General features: G+C 43.0%; 1 protein-coding gene across 4 annotated transcripts in view; it reads left to right on the plus strand.

Annotated features, from left to right (window-relative positions):
• The window catches only part of LOC120891455 (uncharacterized), a 43,611-nt gene that overhangs the window by 747 nt on the left and 25,793 nt on the right, over positions 1 to 17,071 (plus strand). For 2 of the 4 annotated variants that reach the window (XR_013433949.1, XM_078037335.1), the window contains exons 2-5: positions 5 to 105; positions 529 to 756; positions 2,269 to 2,345; positions 5,445 to 5,524. Coding sequence is in view for 3 of the 4 variants with exons in the window: in XM_078037335.1 (XP_077893461.1) it covers positions 734 to 756; positions 2,269 to 2,345; positions 5,445 to 5,524 (180 nt within the window). In the remaining variant the exon portion in view is untranslated. The remainder of the gene's footprint in view (positions 1 to 4; positions 106 to 528; positions 757 to 2,268; positions 2,346 to 5,444; positions 5,525 to 17,071) is intronic. The other 2 variants (XM_078037334.1, XM_078037333.1) reach the window with 1 other exon arrangement.

The raw sequence follows: 17,071 nt of genomic DNA on the forward strand, positions 1-17,071 counted from the left end.
CCAGGTATGATTAAAACCAATTAATCAGGAGATGACTGCTATTGGAAAGAGTCTGTCACTCATTTCCCAGCCATGCCACATGGAGCCACACAGGAAAGCACTAGGGTCAGTCAAGATACAAAGGGAAAGAGGGGAAGGTGCTGGCAAAGCCTTTGTTGTGGTTTTCCTGGGAAGGAATGGGTGGGGCAGCATAGACCAGGTGGATGCTCACCAGTCTTGAGTAGTTGTAGTAGGTTCTGGCATGGGAGGACTGCTCCTCGTTTCTTGCACCTGCCTTAGGATGATTAGGACAGGAGATGTTGACTTGGCAGAGAGCCTGCTACAGGAATTGGTGTGATTCCATGGTCTAGGTTGGCTGGACTCATGAGACAGGCAGCCTTCAGGCCTATTGGCTGCCTAGGGTTTGGCTAGCTTAAGAGCTGCAGTCACTCCAGTGCCAGAACATCAGGAATTCAGCAAAGAAGCAAACAGTTAGTGCAGGGCTCAGCTTAGCTACTGCTTTATGTTATTAATTTAAAACATTCACAGATCTTCCTGGGAGTCCTGTAAGGTAGGATGAAAAGCTGCCCGTCCGTATCCATCAACTCCAGTTTATCTGGTTGTACATCAAGAGCTAATCTCCTGAACCAAGAGCTCCAGAGCACTTAACAAACTTAAAATCATGCTGTGCACCTGTTCCCTCGCTGGGACTCACTTTCCTCATCTGTACAATAGACAGTGGGACTAGAAGACCATGTCCTTCTATAATTCTGTGGGGTGAGTTCCTCTGGTGAAAGTATGAGAAGGGAAGGGAAGAGGTGCCCCATCCAGTTAGAAGGAAAGGAAGGGTGTGATCTGAGGGAGGCCATTTGGAAGACAGGTGCTATGCAGTGGGAAGGAAGGCAGTGTCCCTCATCCTCACTGCTATGTGTCACTGACCTCAGCCAGCTTGCTACCTGTTGGGTTCCATCCTGTTTCTCCTCTCCACTGTAAACCTCCACCTTTCCTTTCTCATGCCTGCAAATGCTTTCTAATTTCCAGCTCACTGTGTGTGTCCTGGGAACTGGCAACATGAAAGGAGATACTGTCCCGTGGGTACTGTGTTATAGTTAGGGGCACGTTCCAGCCGGGATTCCCCACTTTATAACAGCTGATGTTCTAAACAGCAATTAGGAGTCCTGGTTATAAGTGTGTTGTGCACATTGGTTATGTAACTAGTGGGGAGGGACCAAATGTGACATGCCACTGGGGCCAGCTTGGCAGTTGGCAAATGAGCTCACATGTGTCAGATTCTCAGCCCCCACCGCCCCCCCCCCTAAAAAAGAGCTCTAGGCACTTTGGGAACCAAGCAGTTGTGAGTGTGTGTGCTCTGCTGGGGTTTAACCTGTCAAGTACACATTTTGTATGATCAGCCTGACTTGTTGGTTAGAATAAATGTTTAAAACTGTTTTCACTCAAGCTGTTAAAATTTTTTTTTGTTTTGTTTTGTTTGTTTTAAGATGTAGGATAATTTGGATAGCCTAGACCTCATTTTCAAAGAAATAAAAATGATGTGCTTTTTCTTTTGACATTATTTCTTTCGGTGTTCTTGTAAGCCAGAGTTTTTCCATTTTGTAGTGTGTATTCTTATTGTAATATTCCGTTGTATGAAATGATGTACTGTGTTTTATTGTTCTCCAGTTGATGGGTATTTGGCCTGTTTCCACATTTTGTTGGTTTTGAGTAGTGCTGCTGGGAACATCTGTGTACAGATTTTTGTGTGGACCTGTCTCTCTTTCTCTTTGGGTCCACCCAGGCACAGACATGCTCTGTCTTATGGTGACTCTTCTTAACCTTTTGAGGAACCACCAAGTTGCTTTTCAATGCAGCCGTACCCCTTTGACTCCCACCAGCAGTGTGTGTGGATTCCGGGTACACAGCAACCTTGTCAGCACTGTGATCTGTGTTCTGACTTAGCCCTCCTGTGATGGTGAAGTGGTATGGCTTTGGCTTTGATGTGCATTTCCTTGATGCTGATACCAAGTAGCTTTTTCATGTGTTTATTGGCCATTTATATATCTGTTTGGGGGGACTGTCTTGAGCCTTTCCCCATTTTAGCTGGGTTTTCTTTATTGTTAAGTTTAAGGGTTCTGTATGTATTCTAGAGACTAGTCCCTTTGTCAGATATAGAACTTATAAACTTTCCTCCTTATTCTAGGTGTGTCCATTCACTTTCTTGGTGACATCCTTTGAAACCCCCAGTTTTTTAATTTGGATAATATCTGGTCTGTTTTTTTTTTTCTTTTTCAGTTGCTTACAGATCTTAGGAATCCTCCTTTTGACATTGCCCTTAAGACCATCTAGCCTGGATTCTGGATATGCTCAGGGTAAGGTGGTTATCCTGTTGGCAGCGAGCCCCTCTCCAAGGGTCTTCCTTGAATACTCTCCCACCTGTGCCTCTTTCTTCCCATTCCAGCGTCCACCCTGGAGGCAGCAGCCCACTGTACACTGCCTGTCTTATTCTCCTTTTGAATCCATCTATGTGCTGCCACCAGATGCACCATCTTTGGTCTCCAGTGGCCACCCAGAGTGGCCCCCACTCCTGACCTGCTCATTTTGGTCTCCAGTGGCCACCCAGAGTGGCCCCCACTCCTGACCTGTGCATTTCTGCAATGCAGCTTTCAGAGCTCACTGTGGCTGGACTCTGTTCTACTGGGTGTCCTGGCTCCATCTCACATGGCTCCAGGCACACCTGGCTGTCACACACTGCCTGGTACTCACAGGGCCATTTGTATCACAGTGACCTGCTGTTGGTTACTCGGACTGTTCTGGTTATATTTGCTGCACCACCTGTGTGCACACTCCTTACCTGCCTGGGCTTATGTCCTCATCTGCAGATCTTCCCTAACCCCTAACTGTGTGCCCTTTAGATGGGAGCCTGGAGAAAAGACTTGTGAGTGCCAAGGCAAATAGCAGGAGAGTCCCCCCTGGCTCCTTGAACTTGCACGTTGGCACCAGTGATCACTTGGTCATAACTCAAGTAATAGCCATTTTCTTCCGTTCTTCTTGCTTCTGAAGGGTGAAGTTTTGGCAGAATGAGATTATTGTTGGTTAACTATCAAAATGGCAGTCTGGTGAGCTCCGTGGATATTGATGGTGCCAGGCAGGAGTGTTCCCAACACCTCAGAGAGATATTAACAGAACTCTGCCCAGTAGGCTTCTGCCTGCTTTGCCTCCATTGTTGTAGATCCTGCTCAGGGTTCCTGGGGCTGCTATTGTGTGTTGTCCCTCCTGCTGGAAGGCACCTGACTGTCTTCTCTGCTTGAATGTAGGGACTACATCATTCTCACCTTTGCTGTCCTAGGTCCAGGGATGTCCTGGGCCACTGTAGGTGGTTCTTGTGTGGATGCATCATGTCAATAACGGGTCATAATTACAAAGTAGGGGCAAGATAATAATGGGGCTGAAAAATTCTGATTAGCATCTTTCTGTGCTGTCTCTGTGTTTAGATATATACTGTGTCACGGTGGCCGACAGTGCCACTGCAGTAGCGTGCACACTGTTTTGCAGCCTTGGAGCAGGGGGCTGTACCACACAGCCCAGGTGTGCAGTAGGCTATGCCGTCGAGGTTTGGTAAGCATACTCAGTGTTCACAGTGACAAAGTTGCTGAAGAGTGCACGTCACAGAACATTTCTCTGACACTAATCAACATGCAACCTTTTGGAGGTATGACCTGCAGGTCAGGCAAGCTGTCCTCAACTACTCCACAAAACTACCAGCAGCATTTGGTAAGGCATAAGGGTCAGGATCCTGGACCCAGATTTCAACCCTGTGATGGAGGAGCTATCTGAGGCTTTTGGATATCTGTTGCAAATAGAAAGAGGGTGTTAGTACCTGCCTCAGGCTTCTCAGGGATCCAGTGAGGCAGACTTTGGAAAAATGCTGAGTATTCCAACCTAAACCTAGTATAGGCTTATTACTGTTGGCTAATTGTTCAGCAAATGGGATTTTCTGCATGTTGAAATCCTGATTCACAGTCACGATGAATCCCAAAGAAAAGTGAGAAGCTGAGATGTGGAAGTTATGTTGGGAACTCTTACTTTCCTTCAGATTTTTGACAAGAGTATGTCTATACAACTTAACATTTGTGAAAAAGTTTCAATAACGTGGAAAAGTGGTTGTAAGTAACCAAGAAAAATAGGTTTCAGAGTTAAACATACAGACCTGGAATGCTCTTAGAAAAAAAGGCAAGCAGTAATTTGCCTTTAATTTGTGTGTGTGTGTGTGTGTGTGTGTGTGTGTGTGTGTGGTGCGTGCTCACGTACATGTGTGCTTGTGTATGTTTGATAATCTGTTTACATGGCAATAAACTCAAAGGTACAAAATGTACTAGAACAATCTCACACCTCTGCACATTCAGCTCTCCTAGTAGGCAGTCCCTCCTATCAGTGTTTTTTCTCTTTACAGAGTGATTTTGTTTATGGCACATAACCTATAAGAGTATTCTGCCCCTCCCTGCCCAGCACACTATAATTAAAATGCAGATTGTCCCATACTGTATCTGTAAGCAACCTAGCCACGAGGAGAAAACTCCAAGCATGTTATTAAAATAGTTTTCCCTTCTCAAGGGGGACATTTGTCTGGGATGTTTTCATGCACTCAGTTCAATTGGTGGATTTTACTTTAGGTTTTTGTTTAAATATTGCATTATAATTGGTGTTTAAAACCAAGAGGAGAAAAGCTAAATGGAAACCTTAAACCTAATACTTCAACATTGATTTTTTTAAATCTCTATCCTCCCAAAGGTGTCCATTGGTTAAGAGGCTGGATATGAGATTGGACGCCCAGAGTTTAAACTGACCACCACTGTGACCCTGGGGAGAGACAACCCCTTGGTGTCATGATGTAGAAAAGACCTAATAGTTCCTGTCTCTTAAGATGGTTATAGACTTTAAGGGAGCAAGTGTGTAAAACTCTGGAAATTGGGCAAACACTAGTAGCCAAGTTCTCTATTGTTACTCCTGGCCCTGCTCCTTACATAGCTGCGAAGCTTTGGTAGAGCATCAAACTTTTGTAAACAGGGCAACTTGGACACTTGCATGGTTTTCCCCAGGTCGACCCATGTCATTGGCAAGAGCTGTGTGTCCCACAGAAGAGAAGACAGCTGCCTACCAGTATTCAAAAATCTGGGTGTTGTACCAGAGGCTTTGCCTCATGTTTTCAGCCTGGAGAAAAAGAGTCATAATGTTTTAGGCATAGCAGAAAATTCTAGAGAGGAGCAGATCTTTATTATTCATCGTATCGTACACAATGAAATTGTGTTGTCAAGTTCCAAAATGGTTCATGTAGCTGTATGCATGAGATTAAAGATGATGTCAAATACTGACTCATGCCCAGGGAAGGTGATCTTAATGATAGTGATTTGGATTGGACAAGACAATCGTTAGTGATGGGAGAAGCTGAGCTTATTAATATCTCCCTTCAGGTTTTAAGAAAGAAGATAACTTTGTGCCCTGGCCTGTCCCACCTGCTCCTTTCAACAGTAATCAGAGTGTGGGAAGACAGGTGAGTAAGGACTGAGTCTGATGGCAAGGGAAGCCTTCCTGCTCTGGGGTGTTTGTACTTGTTTGTGGTTGTTGCTCCGGTGGGTTTCCTTTGCTAGGGAGCAGGCTGGGGAAGATAGGAGATTTGGTTTCTATGCATACTGGCTGGCTGGGATTTGCATAATGTAGTGTAGAGAACAGACAGTCTGGGAACACTGTAGACCAGGAAGGAACACAGAGGCACATGGAAATGAGTTAGAGGGCCAGGGTAGCCAGGCTCCATTCAGTCCTCTTCTAGGGAAGGGAATCTGTCCCTCGCTTCTCCCTGAACAGCAGCAGCGTGGAGCCTGAGGATGGAGGGAGGCATGACACACACTGGGCTCAACCAATCCAGGGATTTCCTGCTTCCTCCCCTGAACTCCACTACTGGCAAAGGCTGCTCTTCCATGACCACCTGCTGTGTGGACCTCCAATTTACTCAGAAGGCATTTCAAGTATGTTCTATTTTAATCTTTGCTTCCAGCCAACCACCATGTGAGACAGGTGCAGGAAGCTTATCAAAGCCCCATGAGTGATCTCTCATAAAGCCAGACGTTAAATACATCTCCTGGAGTTAATATCCCCAGATCCCAGCACACCTTCTAGGCTGTACGCCAGTAAATGTGACCTAACTGGGACAATTCAGTTTGAGGGTCTGACCCTAGGTAGGGAGTGTGGGATAAAGAGGAGAGATGCTATTGGAAATACTGAAGGAGGGTGGGATTGCCAGGCTGTGTCATGGACAGAGTGCTCTAGGTGATGAAAGTTGGGAGTCTGGTGGCTGTCAGGCTTCTGGCTTGAGTAACTAGTGGTGGCTACTGAGATAGGGACTAGAGGAAAGCATGTAAGTTTGTGCTGTGCTTGTGGAACTTTCTGGTGGAAGCCTGGAGAAGGCCATTGGTCACAAGAGCACTGTAACTCAGGGTCTGAATGTGAGGGAACAGGATCAGGAGCCATTGGTACGAGGTCTTTTTGAGGTCACAGGAGTCTGGGCTCTCACATGGGAAGTTAAATAAGGAGATGGACAAAAACCTGGGGAGCAATGACCCTTTAAGAAGTATGCCAAGGGTTTGGTTAGAGAAATAAATTGAAGGTAGTACTGGAACCCAAAGAAAGTGATGTGATAAGGAAAACAAAATGACAGTAATGACAAAAACCATGTTGAAGGTAGAAGGGAGTGAGCTGCTGGAGAGCCACATGAGACAGAGCTGGGAGATACTTCACTGACTCCACTGTAAGGTGGTGTGTGTGGTGGACGTCCCTGGAGCAGCTGTTCCCAATTACAATGAAGACAGCTGAAAACCCTTGTCCCCCACAAATGTGGCAGATGTCCAACATATTGGCAGAAATTGGGAGGAATCCCCTAACTATAAAGCCATGGGAGATGGAGTTTTAGCGCCCACCTGGAAACAGACCCATGCCCACTTCTGCATCCTGAGGAGTGGGTGCTTACTGAGGTTCTGACATTAGATTTTGGGATTCCAGCAAGGTGGTGGTTTTTGTGCTGCAGAATTGAATCTATAGGTTAGTCCTTGGAATCTTCCCTATGGTTATCAGAGGGCTTGGTCTCAGCAGTGGGAATGAACAGGAAAGGACATTGACACTAGGTGACAGAGAAGCTTGCTGAGATTTATGTCTGTTTAGTGTAAACAAATGAAGCAACTCCTCAGGTTGAAAGTGAATTTGGGAAACAAAAATTTAGGTTGTGGAAGGCGGCCATTCTGCTCACTAGAAAGTGACCTCCTGGTGGTTGAGGTTAGGGTCACGGCATCATTTTAATTGGGGGAGTTTCTGTATGTGTCCTAACTCTACTGATCCCATGCTATCTTTTCTAAAATCATTTTTTCACTTTATCTGATACACAAAAGTTGTAGCTATTTCTGGGATGCCAGGTGATGTTCAATAGATGCATACATTGTATTATTTCAAATCAAGATAAGAATCTCTGTCTCTTCAAACATTTATCATTTCTTTGTGGGGAAAACATTCAAACTCCTTTCTTCTAGCTTTTTGAAATGGACATTATACATCATTGTTATCTATGGCCACCCTACTATGCATGGCACAGCAGAGCTTCTTGCTCCTGTCTATCTGTGACTTAGTCCCCCTTGGCCGACCTCTCCCCATCCCCTGTCCCCACTCTCCAAAGCCTCTGGTAACCACCTTTATACTCTCCACTTATATGAGATCAACTTTTTGTCTGAACTGCTTTCTTAAGTGGTCAGGGATACTGTTTCCTTCTGTTTGTCTTGCTGTACCCATTCAGTTACTGCAAGCCCAAAAAAACGGTGATCAGAGGAGAGAGAACCAAGGATCACATCTTTCATCCTGGGAGGTATAATCCCTTCAAAGCAGTAGAACAAAGATAGGAAGAACCCTTACCAGTATGCATGCAGGTCTGTAGCTTACAGCTGGCTATTTAAGTTTTATTTATTTATTTATTTATTTTTTAGTTTTAGGTGGGTACAACATCTTTATTTTATTTTCATATAATGCTGAGAATCGAACCCAGTGCCTCACATGTGATAGGCGAGCACTCTACCACTGAGCCACAACCCAGATCCTTATGTTTTATTCTAATCAGTCCTCTTTTTCATAGTTGTGAGAGCTGTAGACACAGAAGATCCCACCTCCAGACAGATCACCCTACTTGATGCTGAGTGAAGCTGGGAAGGTACTGGGACATCCACCTGCCCTCAGCCCTATGCATATCCTCATCCAATGGGTCCTACTGATGGCCAGTGAGTTTATCTTTTGGTAAACCAAACTCATTTTTATTCTTTTGCAAATAACTAAATTTTTGTTGTGTTGTTTGTACCATCCTGGTTAGCAGAGTTTACTCTGTAAATTTTTTTTGAAGATAGAAGGGAGTGAGCTGCTGAACATTCCATACCCAAACCATAGAAGGCAAGTAAGAAATTCACTTACTTTACTTTTACAAAGTAAAAAAGAACTTTGTGCTATCCCTGAAGGCCGGTGGAGGGAGCATCTAAAGAACTGTAACAAGCCAGAAACTGGGAAAGAAACATGGAGGCAAATTCAGATAGCATTGCTAGAAGTTGGGAGAGGGGCTTTTCTTTTCTTTTTAAGAAAGAAAAAAGATGGAAGGCAGAAAATAAAAATCAGTTTCAAAAATCAGAACAGTGTGGAACTAAAATAATGGGTACAATTAGATTCAAATTCATGGGAGACATTCCGAATTACAGGAAACAAAGTAAATTCTAACATCCAGGATGGCACAGACAAAAAACAAAAATTTAGTTATTTGCAAAAGAATAAAAATGAGTTTGGTTTACCAAAAGATAAATAAATGGGGAAGAAGGCATAGAATCTTGAGCAAAGATTGTTCTGTTACTTTTGCTCCTGTTTCCTCTTTGCTGTGGCACAGTTTATGTGGCATGTCCTTGGGGCATTTAAAGAACCTGAGCTGTCACTAGTGGTAATTCTTTGATCACTTTTAAAACATGCATAATTTCTAGTCAATCCAATTCAATTAGTCAATTCTTTATTAAAATGTTTAATTTTAATTATTTCAGTTAAAATAATTAAAGTTTTAATTAAAAGTTTATTAAAAATTTCTTCATTAAATTTTTAAAAAGTTAGTAATAGTCACTTGGGTACAAATGCAAAATTCAAAAGGACGATAGTGAAAAGCATTTCTCCTCTGTTTCCAACCACTTATTTCCTCTTCCCATGAGCAACCCCCAATGCTGGTTTATTGTAGACCTTTCCAGAGATACCCTAAAAATAAGCACATTCTTTTTAAAAAAAATCCACAAAATAATCACAGGTTACAAATACTTTTATTTTGCTTTTTAAAAAACATGATACATACTGGAGAGCATGTCTTAATTAGCACATGTAGAGTTAATTCATTCTTTTGAAGAGCTGTGTGATGTCCCACTGTATGGAACTTATTACTTGGTCACTTAATTTTTCAAAGGAAATTAGGATTACTTCTAATATTTACTATTACAAATAATGCTATGATAACTAAATTTACATGTATCAATCAAATATGTTAGTGGTTTCTTTTTTTAAGCAAGTTTAGCCTATTTATAAGAAATAGCATGACAGATAAGCTTGGTGACTTAATTTTGTGCCAACTTCATATTATGAGTTCTGTTTTTATTACTTCTAAATTTCTTAGACTTTATTGTATGTCTGTTTGCTTTGTTCCTGAGCATGTAGTTGTCTCTTCTGAGGATTCAGAATATTTTACTTTTTGGTCTAGTGGTATCTTTAGTTAACTCTAGTCAAGTAATTTTTTTATTGAAGTCAAAGAATACAGTCTATAATGTCTCATATTTGTAATTGTTGATGCTTTGTGGTTTTGTATATAACCAATTTTCAAAAAGTGTCCTATACCCCATGTACTGGGTTTTTGAGTTTTTGTTTGTTTGTTTTGGTGGGGGGATTCATAAATTCTTTGATGCTCCTCCTTGTAAGGAAGGGATCCATTGAATGTGATTAAGGAGGTTCAAGGTTTGATCAGGAACAGGTTTCTTTTTTCTGTTCTCCTGGCTCCCAGCCCAGTGAAGTTATTCTTTGTACGAGATAGGCTGTGGTAATCACCTTACTTCTGCAGCCATGAACTCATTACCTAAAGACCTGTTGCTGCCTTGAGTCCCTGGAGTATGTGTCCAACAGCATCCCTCCGAATCTGAGAGAATCATTAGAGACCTTACAGGCTCAGTAAGCCAGGGTGATGTCATGCCCAATGTGACCTGCATCCTTCTGCCTCAAGGACAGCACTCTTTGTGCCTGTGTCTGGTGAACTCTCTCTAGGCAGGGAGGGTGTGCCCTCAGGCTGGGAAGGCCAGGTGGTTGGTGGCTTTGGTGCATTTCATTTTCCAGACCAGCTCTGGTCTGAGGTGGTGAGTTATCACTATGATATCAGGCCCTTCTGGTTCAAGAGGGTGAACTGGGCCCAGTTCAGTGAAGAAACTATAAAAAATGACAACCAAGTAATAAACTCTCACTCTCTCTCACTCTCTCACTCTCTCTCTCTCTCTCTCTCTCTCTCTCTCTCTCTCTCTCTCTCACACACACACACACACACACACACACACACACACACATACACACACACACACACACACACACACACACACACACAGCTGGCCTTCTGTATCCGTGGATTCCACATCTCTGGACTTAACCAACTGTGAATCAAAAATATTTGAAAAAGTAATTCTAGAAAGTTCCAAAAAACAAAGCTTGAATTTTTCCATGGGCTGGATACTACAATGAATCCATACAAATGAAATTATATGTAGGCATTGATTAGATATTACAAGTAATATGAAAATGATTTAAAATAAATGGAAAATGAGCGTAGGTTATAGCAAATTATACACCATCTGTATCAGGAGCTTGAGCATTGTGGATTTTGGTATCTGTACAGGTCCTGGAGCCAATCCTCTATGGATGCTGAGGGATAGCTGGAAATAGCACCACGATGGGAAAGATGATTGACAATCTCTTTTCCTAGTTCTGGTGCACTCTGAAGTCAGTTTTCAAAATATAAACCATAAGCAGAGGCTCATCTTCCACAGATTTCCTTATACCCTCCCTCAGAGTCTATGGACCTTAAATTATAATGGATTGGGACCAACAGCTCATTTGGGGAGTGGTTGTGCAAAATTAGAAACCCATCACCATGAAGCAGTAAATGTGCTTCTGTTGCCTTGGAGTGAATTCTTCCTTGGCTCTGTCCTCCAGAGTCCTCATCTTCTTTGTTTCCCTTTTCTTGGGATGCTTCCTTTATGCTGGGCTCAGAGCCTGCTGGGCCGATTCCCAATGGCTGCCCTTGGGTTTCTACTGAAATGTACCAGAGTCCAAGGAGAGAAGGGTCAGAGATGAGTACCCTCTAAGGAGAGAAGGGTCAGAGGTGAGTACCCTCTTCCTTCTGCCTTCTACTTCCTGGGCTCCTTGAGAGCTGCTATAACAACTTGGAAAGGGGCCTTAGAGATGACCCAGCTCAATGCCCTGTCAACCCACTTTCTCCATTCCAGAGAACACCCAAGACATCCTGCATATCTGTTGGGGTTTTTAGCCCCCTGTTCCCTCCTGATCTGCAGGAGAGATTGGGAGAGCATGCCCCAACCAGGAGAAACAAGAAAGGTAAAGGTCGACTGGCTGCTCACACCCAGCCCTCCCTTGCAGGAGGACAATCAGACATGCCAGGGAGAACAGTCAAAGCAGGATCTCATTTAATGAGAAAACACACACAGCTAATATAATGTACAGGAGCCAATCAGGGTAAAGGTCAGCAGGGTGGGGAGAATTTACATCTATACCTATCCTATAGGCAGTAATGGAAGATATGAACTGTCCATGAGGGCAGAAGGGTTCTGAGCCTATCCTAGAGGTGGTCCGATTCTTCATCACAACCCATGGCAATGCCTTCTGGCTAATCGCTAGGTGCTCTCTTAGCCACATGTGGCCCCAGGAGTGGGAAGTGGGTAGCAGCCAGCAAGTTAAGTTTCCTCTCTTCTGATGCAACATGCCCCATGTTACATCATGCCCTACACATATCAAGTTCTATAACCATCTTCTTTATTTAAAATCTTTTTCATTTGTTATTTTTAGTTAGTTATGCATGGCAGTGGAATGTATTTTGACATATCATATATATATGGGGTATAACTTCCCATTCTTGTGGTTGTACATGATGAGGAGTCACACTGATTGTGTATTCATGTATGCACATAGGAAAGTGATGTCAAATTCATTCTACTATCTTTCCTATTTCCATCCCCCCTCCCTTTCCTTCATTCCTGTTTTTCTAATCCAAAGTACTTCTATTGTTCCCTCTCCACACCTCACCCACTGTGTGTTAGCATCCTCATATCAGAGAGAACATTTGGCCTTTGGTGTTTTGGGATTGGTTTATTTCACCTAGTATGATAGTCTCCAGTTCCATCCATTTACCGACAAATGCCATAATTTCATTCTTCTTTATGGTGGTGTAATATTCCATTGTGTATATATGCCAAATTTCTTTATCTATTCATCTGTTGAAGGACACTTCGGTTTGTTCTATAGCTTAACTGTTGTGAATTGAGCTGCTATAAATATTGATGTAACCATGTCACTATATGCTGATTTTAAGTCTTTAGGGTATATATCGAGGAGTAGGATAACTGGGTCAAATGGTAGTTCCATTCCAAGTTTTCTGAGGAATTTCCATACTGGTTTCCCAAGTCGTTGTATCAATTTATATGTGTACATTTCCCCCCATATTCTCACCAACATTTATTGTTGCTTGTATTCTTGATAATTGCCATTTTGACTGGAGTCAGATGAAATCTCAGTGTAGTTTTAATTTGCATTTCTCTAATTGCTAGAGATGTTGAACATTTTTTCATATATTTGTTGACCTATCATATTTCTTCTGTGAAGTGTCTGTTCAGTTCCTTTGCCCATTTGTTGATTGAGTTATGTTTTTTGTGTATGTGTGAAGTTATTTGAAAGTCTTTATATATCCTGGAGATTAATGCTCTGAGTTGAAGGTGGCAAAGATTTCTCCCATTCTCTAAGTTCTCTCTTCACATTCTTGATTGTTTCCTTTGCTGTGAATAAGCTTTTTAGTTTGATACCATCCCATTTATTGATTTTTTATTCTACTTCTTGTGCTTTAGGAATCTTGTTGAGGAATTGAGTTCCTAAGCCAACATGATGGAGAGTGGGACCTACATTTTCTTCTAGTAGGTGCAGGGTCTCTAATCTAATGCCTAGGTCCTTGATCCACTTTGAGTTGAGTTTTATGTAGGTTGAGGGGTAGGGGTTTAATTCCATTTTGCTACATATGGATTTCCAGTTTTCCTAGCACAATTTGTGAAGAGGCTATCTTTTCTCCAATATATGTCTATGGTGCCTTTGTCTAGTATAATATAACTGTATTTATGTAGGTTTGTCTTTGTATCTTCTACTATAACTATATTGAGACCAGGTCGAGGTATCAATGGCCAGTTTACTCCTTTTTTTTTATTCTGTCCCTAATTCCAGTTTTTGAGCCCCTACCAGACACTGAGATTCATGCAGAGAGGATGTTGGGTTACAAAGCCACAGTTCTTACCCTCAAAGACCTCATACACAAATGAGAGAGTCAAATAAATAAAATACATGGTGATAGTGCAGTGTCAACATTGTGTTTAAGCCCTGAGAGGAGAAGTGGGGTGCGGTGGGGTGCTATAAGGAGATGGCACAGAAATGTAGAAGAGAAGGAGAAGGCAATAACATATGTCCTCTCTGAGTTGCACACTCCTTGAAGGCTGGTGCACAACCCAGTTTCCTTTCACCTCAGATGGGAGAGAGAAAGAGGTGGGAGGGTGGAGATCTGCTCTCCAGGATAAACTATAAACCCCAAAGGCACGTCCCCATTGGCCTGCTTCCTCTGTCCCTCCCCACCTGCCTACAGTAACCACCCGCTCATCCCTGTCAGGGGACTCATGCACTGGTTAGGTCAATGCCTTAGGACCCCATTGTTTCATCTCTGAACTTTCTAGTGTTGTCTCACACAGGAGCTTTGAGGGGACACCACAGATCTAAACTGTAATACCTCCCTCCACCTGGCAAGGGACCTGCAAGGGAAGAAAGGTCAGGACATGGGGGAGGACTCTTTGCTCCAAGAAAAATAGTACCTTTAGACACCTGTAAGGCCCAGAGCGTGACAAAGAGTGACAAATTCATTCCCATGAGTGAATCCTTAGATGACCAATACTTTCCCCCTCACCCGCTACACTGCACCCATCCTGGTACAGAGGGTAGGAGCAGCAAATGCCAAGGCAGAAGGCAGATAGGGAAGTGCCCCCAACCCCAAATGCTCTTGGGTCAGAGTGGGTGGGACCGGTAACTTCAAAGCTGCAAACTTGGTGGGGTGTGTGGGTTGTTGAGCCCCAGTTGTTTGGTGCCCTATTATTTGAGCACAACTCCCAGGCACAAAGGTGAGCCCCCATTATAGTCTACCCTGTCGACCTCCAGGCCAGGCCCAGGCTGGTCTCGGGGCTTGAATTGCCTCCTTTCCCCACCACTGAGGAACGACCCTGTCTCTTAGTCTACCTGCAAGCCTTGTCCACATGGTCTACTTTGGAGAGTCTTTCATTTTTTTCTTCACTGAGATATTATTGGCAAATAAAATCATATATAATTAAAGCATAAGATGTGAATTGCTATACATGTCCATTGCCCAATGAGTTCCAAAATCAAGTTAATTATCATGTCCATCACCTGATGTGCGTACCCGCACCCCCCAACACTTAACATTTACTTTCTCATGCTAAGTGTTTTAAATATTAACTATAATGACTGTGCTGTATCATAGACCCTGAGAGCTCATGCATCTTATAACTGAGCAAACCTCCCATCCCCACCTGTAGCCCCAAGCCACCATGTGGAGTTTTGTGCCCTGGCCCTGCTGCTATCCTCAATGGATAGAGGGAAGGCACAGCTCTTCTGTTTCAGGATGATGGTGCCCGAAGTGCTCCTGGGGCAGCATTCCTTTTCTCATCATAGATCTAGGTCTAGATATAGACACAGACACTGCATTACTGCACAACATTTTCTTGTTTTCAAATTAGTTTTGTTGAGATATATTCCACCACCACCAACAACAAAAATATTCATGTTAAATTGGAGAGTTTTGACAAATACAGAAACCCATTTAGTCACTACCATAGTCAAGATGTGGCATATTTCCATTTCCCCCAAATCCCTTCCTGTTCCACACTCACCAAAGCTCAACCCTGACCCAGCCCCAAGCAGCCCCTGATGACTTTTCCATCCCTTCCAATGGGGTTCATCACTTTCAGATGAACCTCACGGAAGTGGATCATACATGCAAATTCCACGTTAATCAAGAACAATCTGTCCATATAATAAAATGCTGATATTTTTCTAGAAAATCAGCTGAAAACGTGTTTTTTTTCCCCTCCTAATGAGAAAACTGATAACCATTCTCTCTGGAAAGCACAATATGAAGCACAGACTTTTTGACCATATTCCAGTGACCTCCAAATCTACCAAGCCTCCGCCCTCATCACACTTCCTTTAATTTACCTGTTTCTATTTTTGCTCTAATGCCCTACTTATTTGGCTGGAGTACAAGAATGCCACTTGTGTTCTGCTTATGATCATAATTTTCTTGAATTTTTGATTATGTACTGATTTTTCGTGGGCAAATGTATTTTCAAGATTACTGTGCTTATATTCACCTATCATTTACCTAAACTGATTTTGGATCCATTGAACAGGAAGGGTCAGATCCTAAACTACACCAGAAAGTGAGTGAAAGTCACAGTGACTTTTTGTTAACTTTGTGTGTGTGTGTGTGTGTGTGTGTGTGTGTGTGTGTGTGTGTGTGTATTTCTATCCTGCCCTTTTTGAAGCCTGCTTTTATGATCTTCCAATTCTCTGAGGTCCTTAAACCTTTATAAGGGGGGATTCCAAGTCTGCCCTGTCCCCATGTTTTCTATGTGCTTCTGAGTAGGGTAGGAAGGGAATGAGTCAGGATGACCCTAGTGCTGATTCCAGCACCCTGATTTTAGCACCTTGTGCATAGAGAAACGTGTAAACAGGCAGAACTGGCTGGCTGGGGAGGTGGCCACCTCATGTCCCAGAGCCTGACCCTCTGCTGAAGAGTCACTTGTGGGCTGTCTGCTCTGCATCTTTGGACTGTTCATCCCTTGGAATTTTTGTGTGGGGACAGAGACAACTCTAGAACTACAGATGAGGTCACTGGTACTGCAAAAATTCTTCCCATCACCAGTTTTCTCAGTCTCACCTAATTCAAGTGTTCTGCAGTGACCTTGTGTTCAAAGACATTTAGATGATATGCACAACATTCCTATCTCATTGTGGTTGCTAATCCTGAGGCAGCGCACCTACTGGCCCTCCACTACCCACTTGGCCTCACCCGGAGCAGGACTCCCATTCCATGAAGATTTGCACTAGGATACCAACCCACTCACCCAAAACCCAGGAGCCATACACACATCTGTCCTGAGCTGAGCCAGAGAGAGTCTGGAGCTCAGATAAAGAGAAGACTGGTCTCTCTTTCCAAGATAGGAAACACAGAATGGTCAGGGCTGGGGAGTCAGTCTGTCATGAGGTAGGAGGAAAAATAGTCTTTTATTTATTATTTATTTGTTTATTTTTATTGGTTGTTCAAAACATTACAAAGCTCTTGACATATCTATTTCATACATTTGATTCAAGTGGGTTATGAACTCCCATTTTTAGATACAGAAAGAAAGTTTGCAGGGAGCACAAGTACGGGAGACAGAGCCCGAGACTTCCAGGTTCTGTTAGTTTTCAATTCCTGGCTCTAACCCAGCTGTCCTTTGTGTGTTGGTTTCTATGTGATATTCCTTTAAACTTGAATAAATTTTCTAACTTTGCTATGGTAATTTGGAGTAGTTTCCTGTTCATTTATAGCCAAATGAACTTGGAATAAGGTGCAACCAGGAAATGAAGCTGCACATGACCACATAGCTGACCCATTTCATGGGTGAGGACACTTGGATTC

The sequence above is a fragment of the Ictidomys tridecemlineatus genome, unplaced genomic scaffold (assembly GCF_052094955.1).
Source record: "Ictidomys tridecemlineatus isolate mIctTri1 unplaced genomic scaffold, mIctTri1.hap1 Scaffold_75, whole genome shotgun sequence".
Taxonomy (NCBI): domain Eukaryota; kingdom Metazoa; phylum Chordata; class Mammalia; order Rodentia; family Sciuridae; genus Ictidomys; species Ictidomys tridecemlineatus.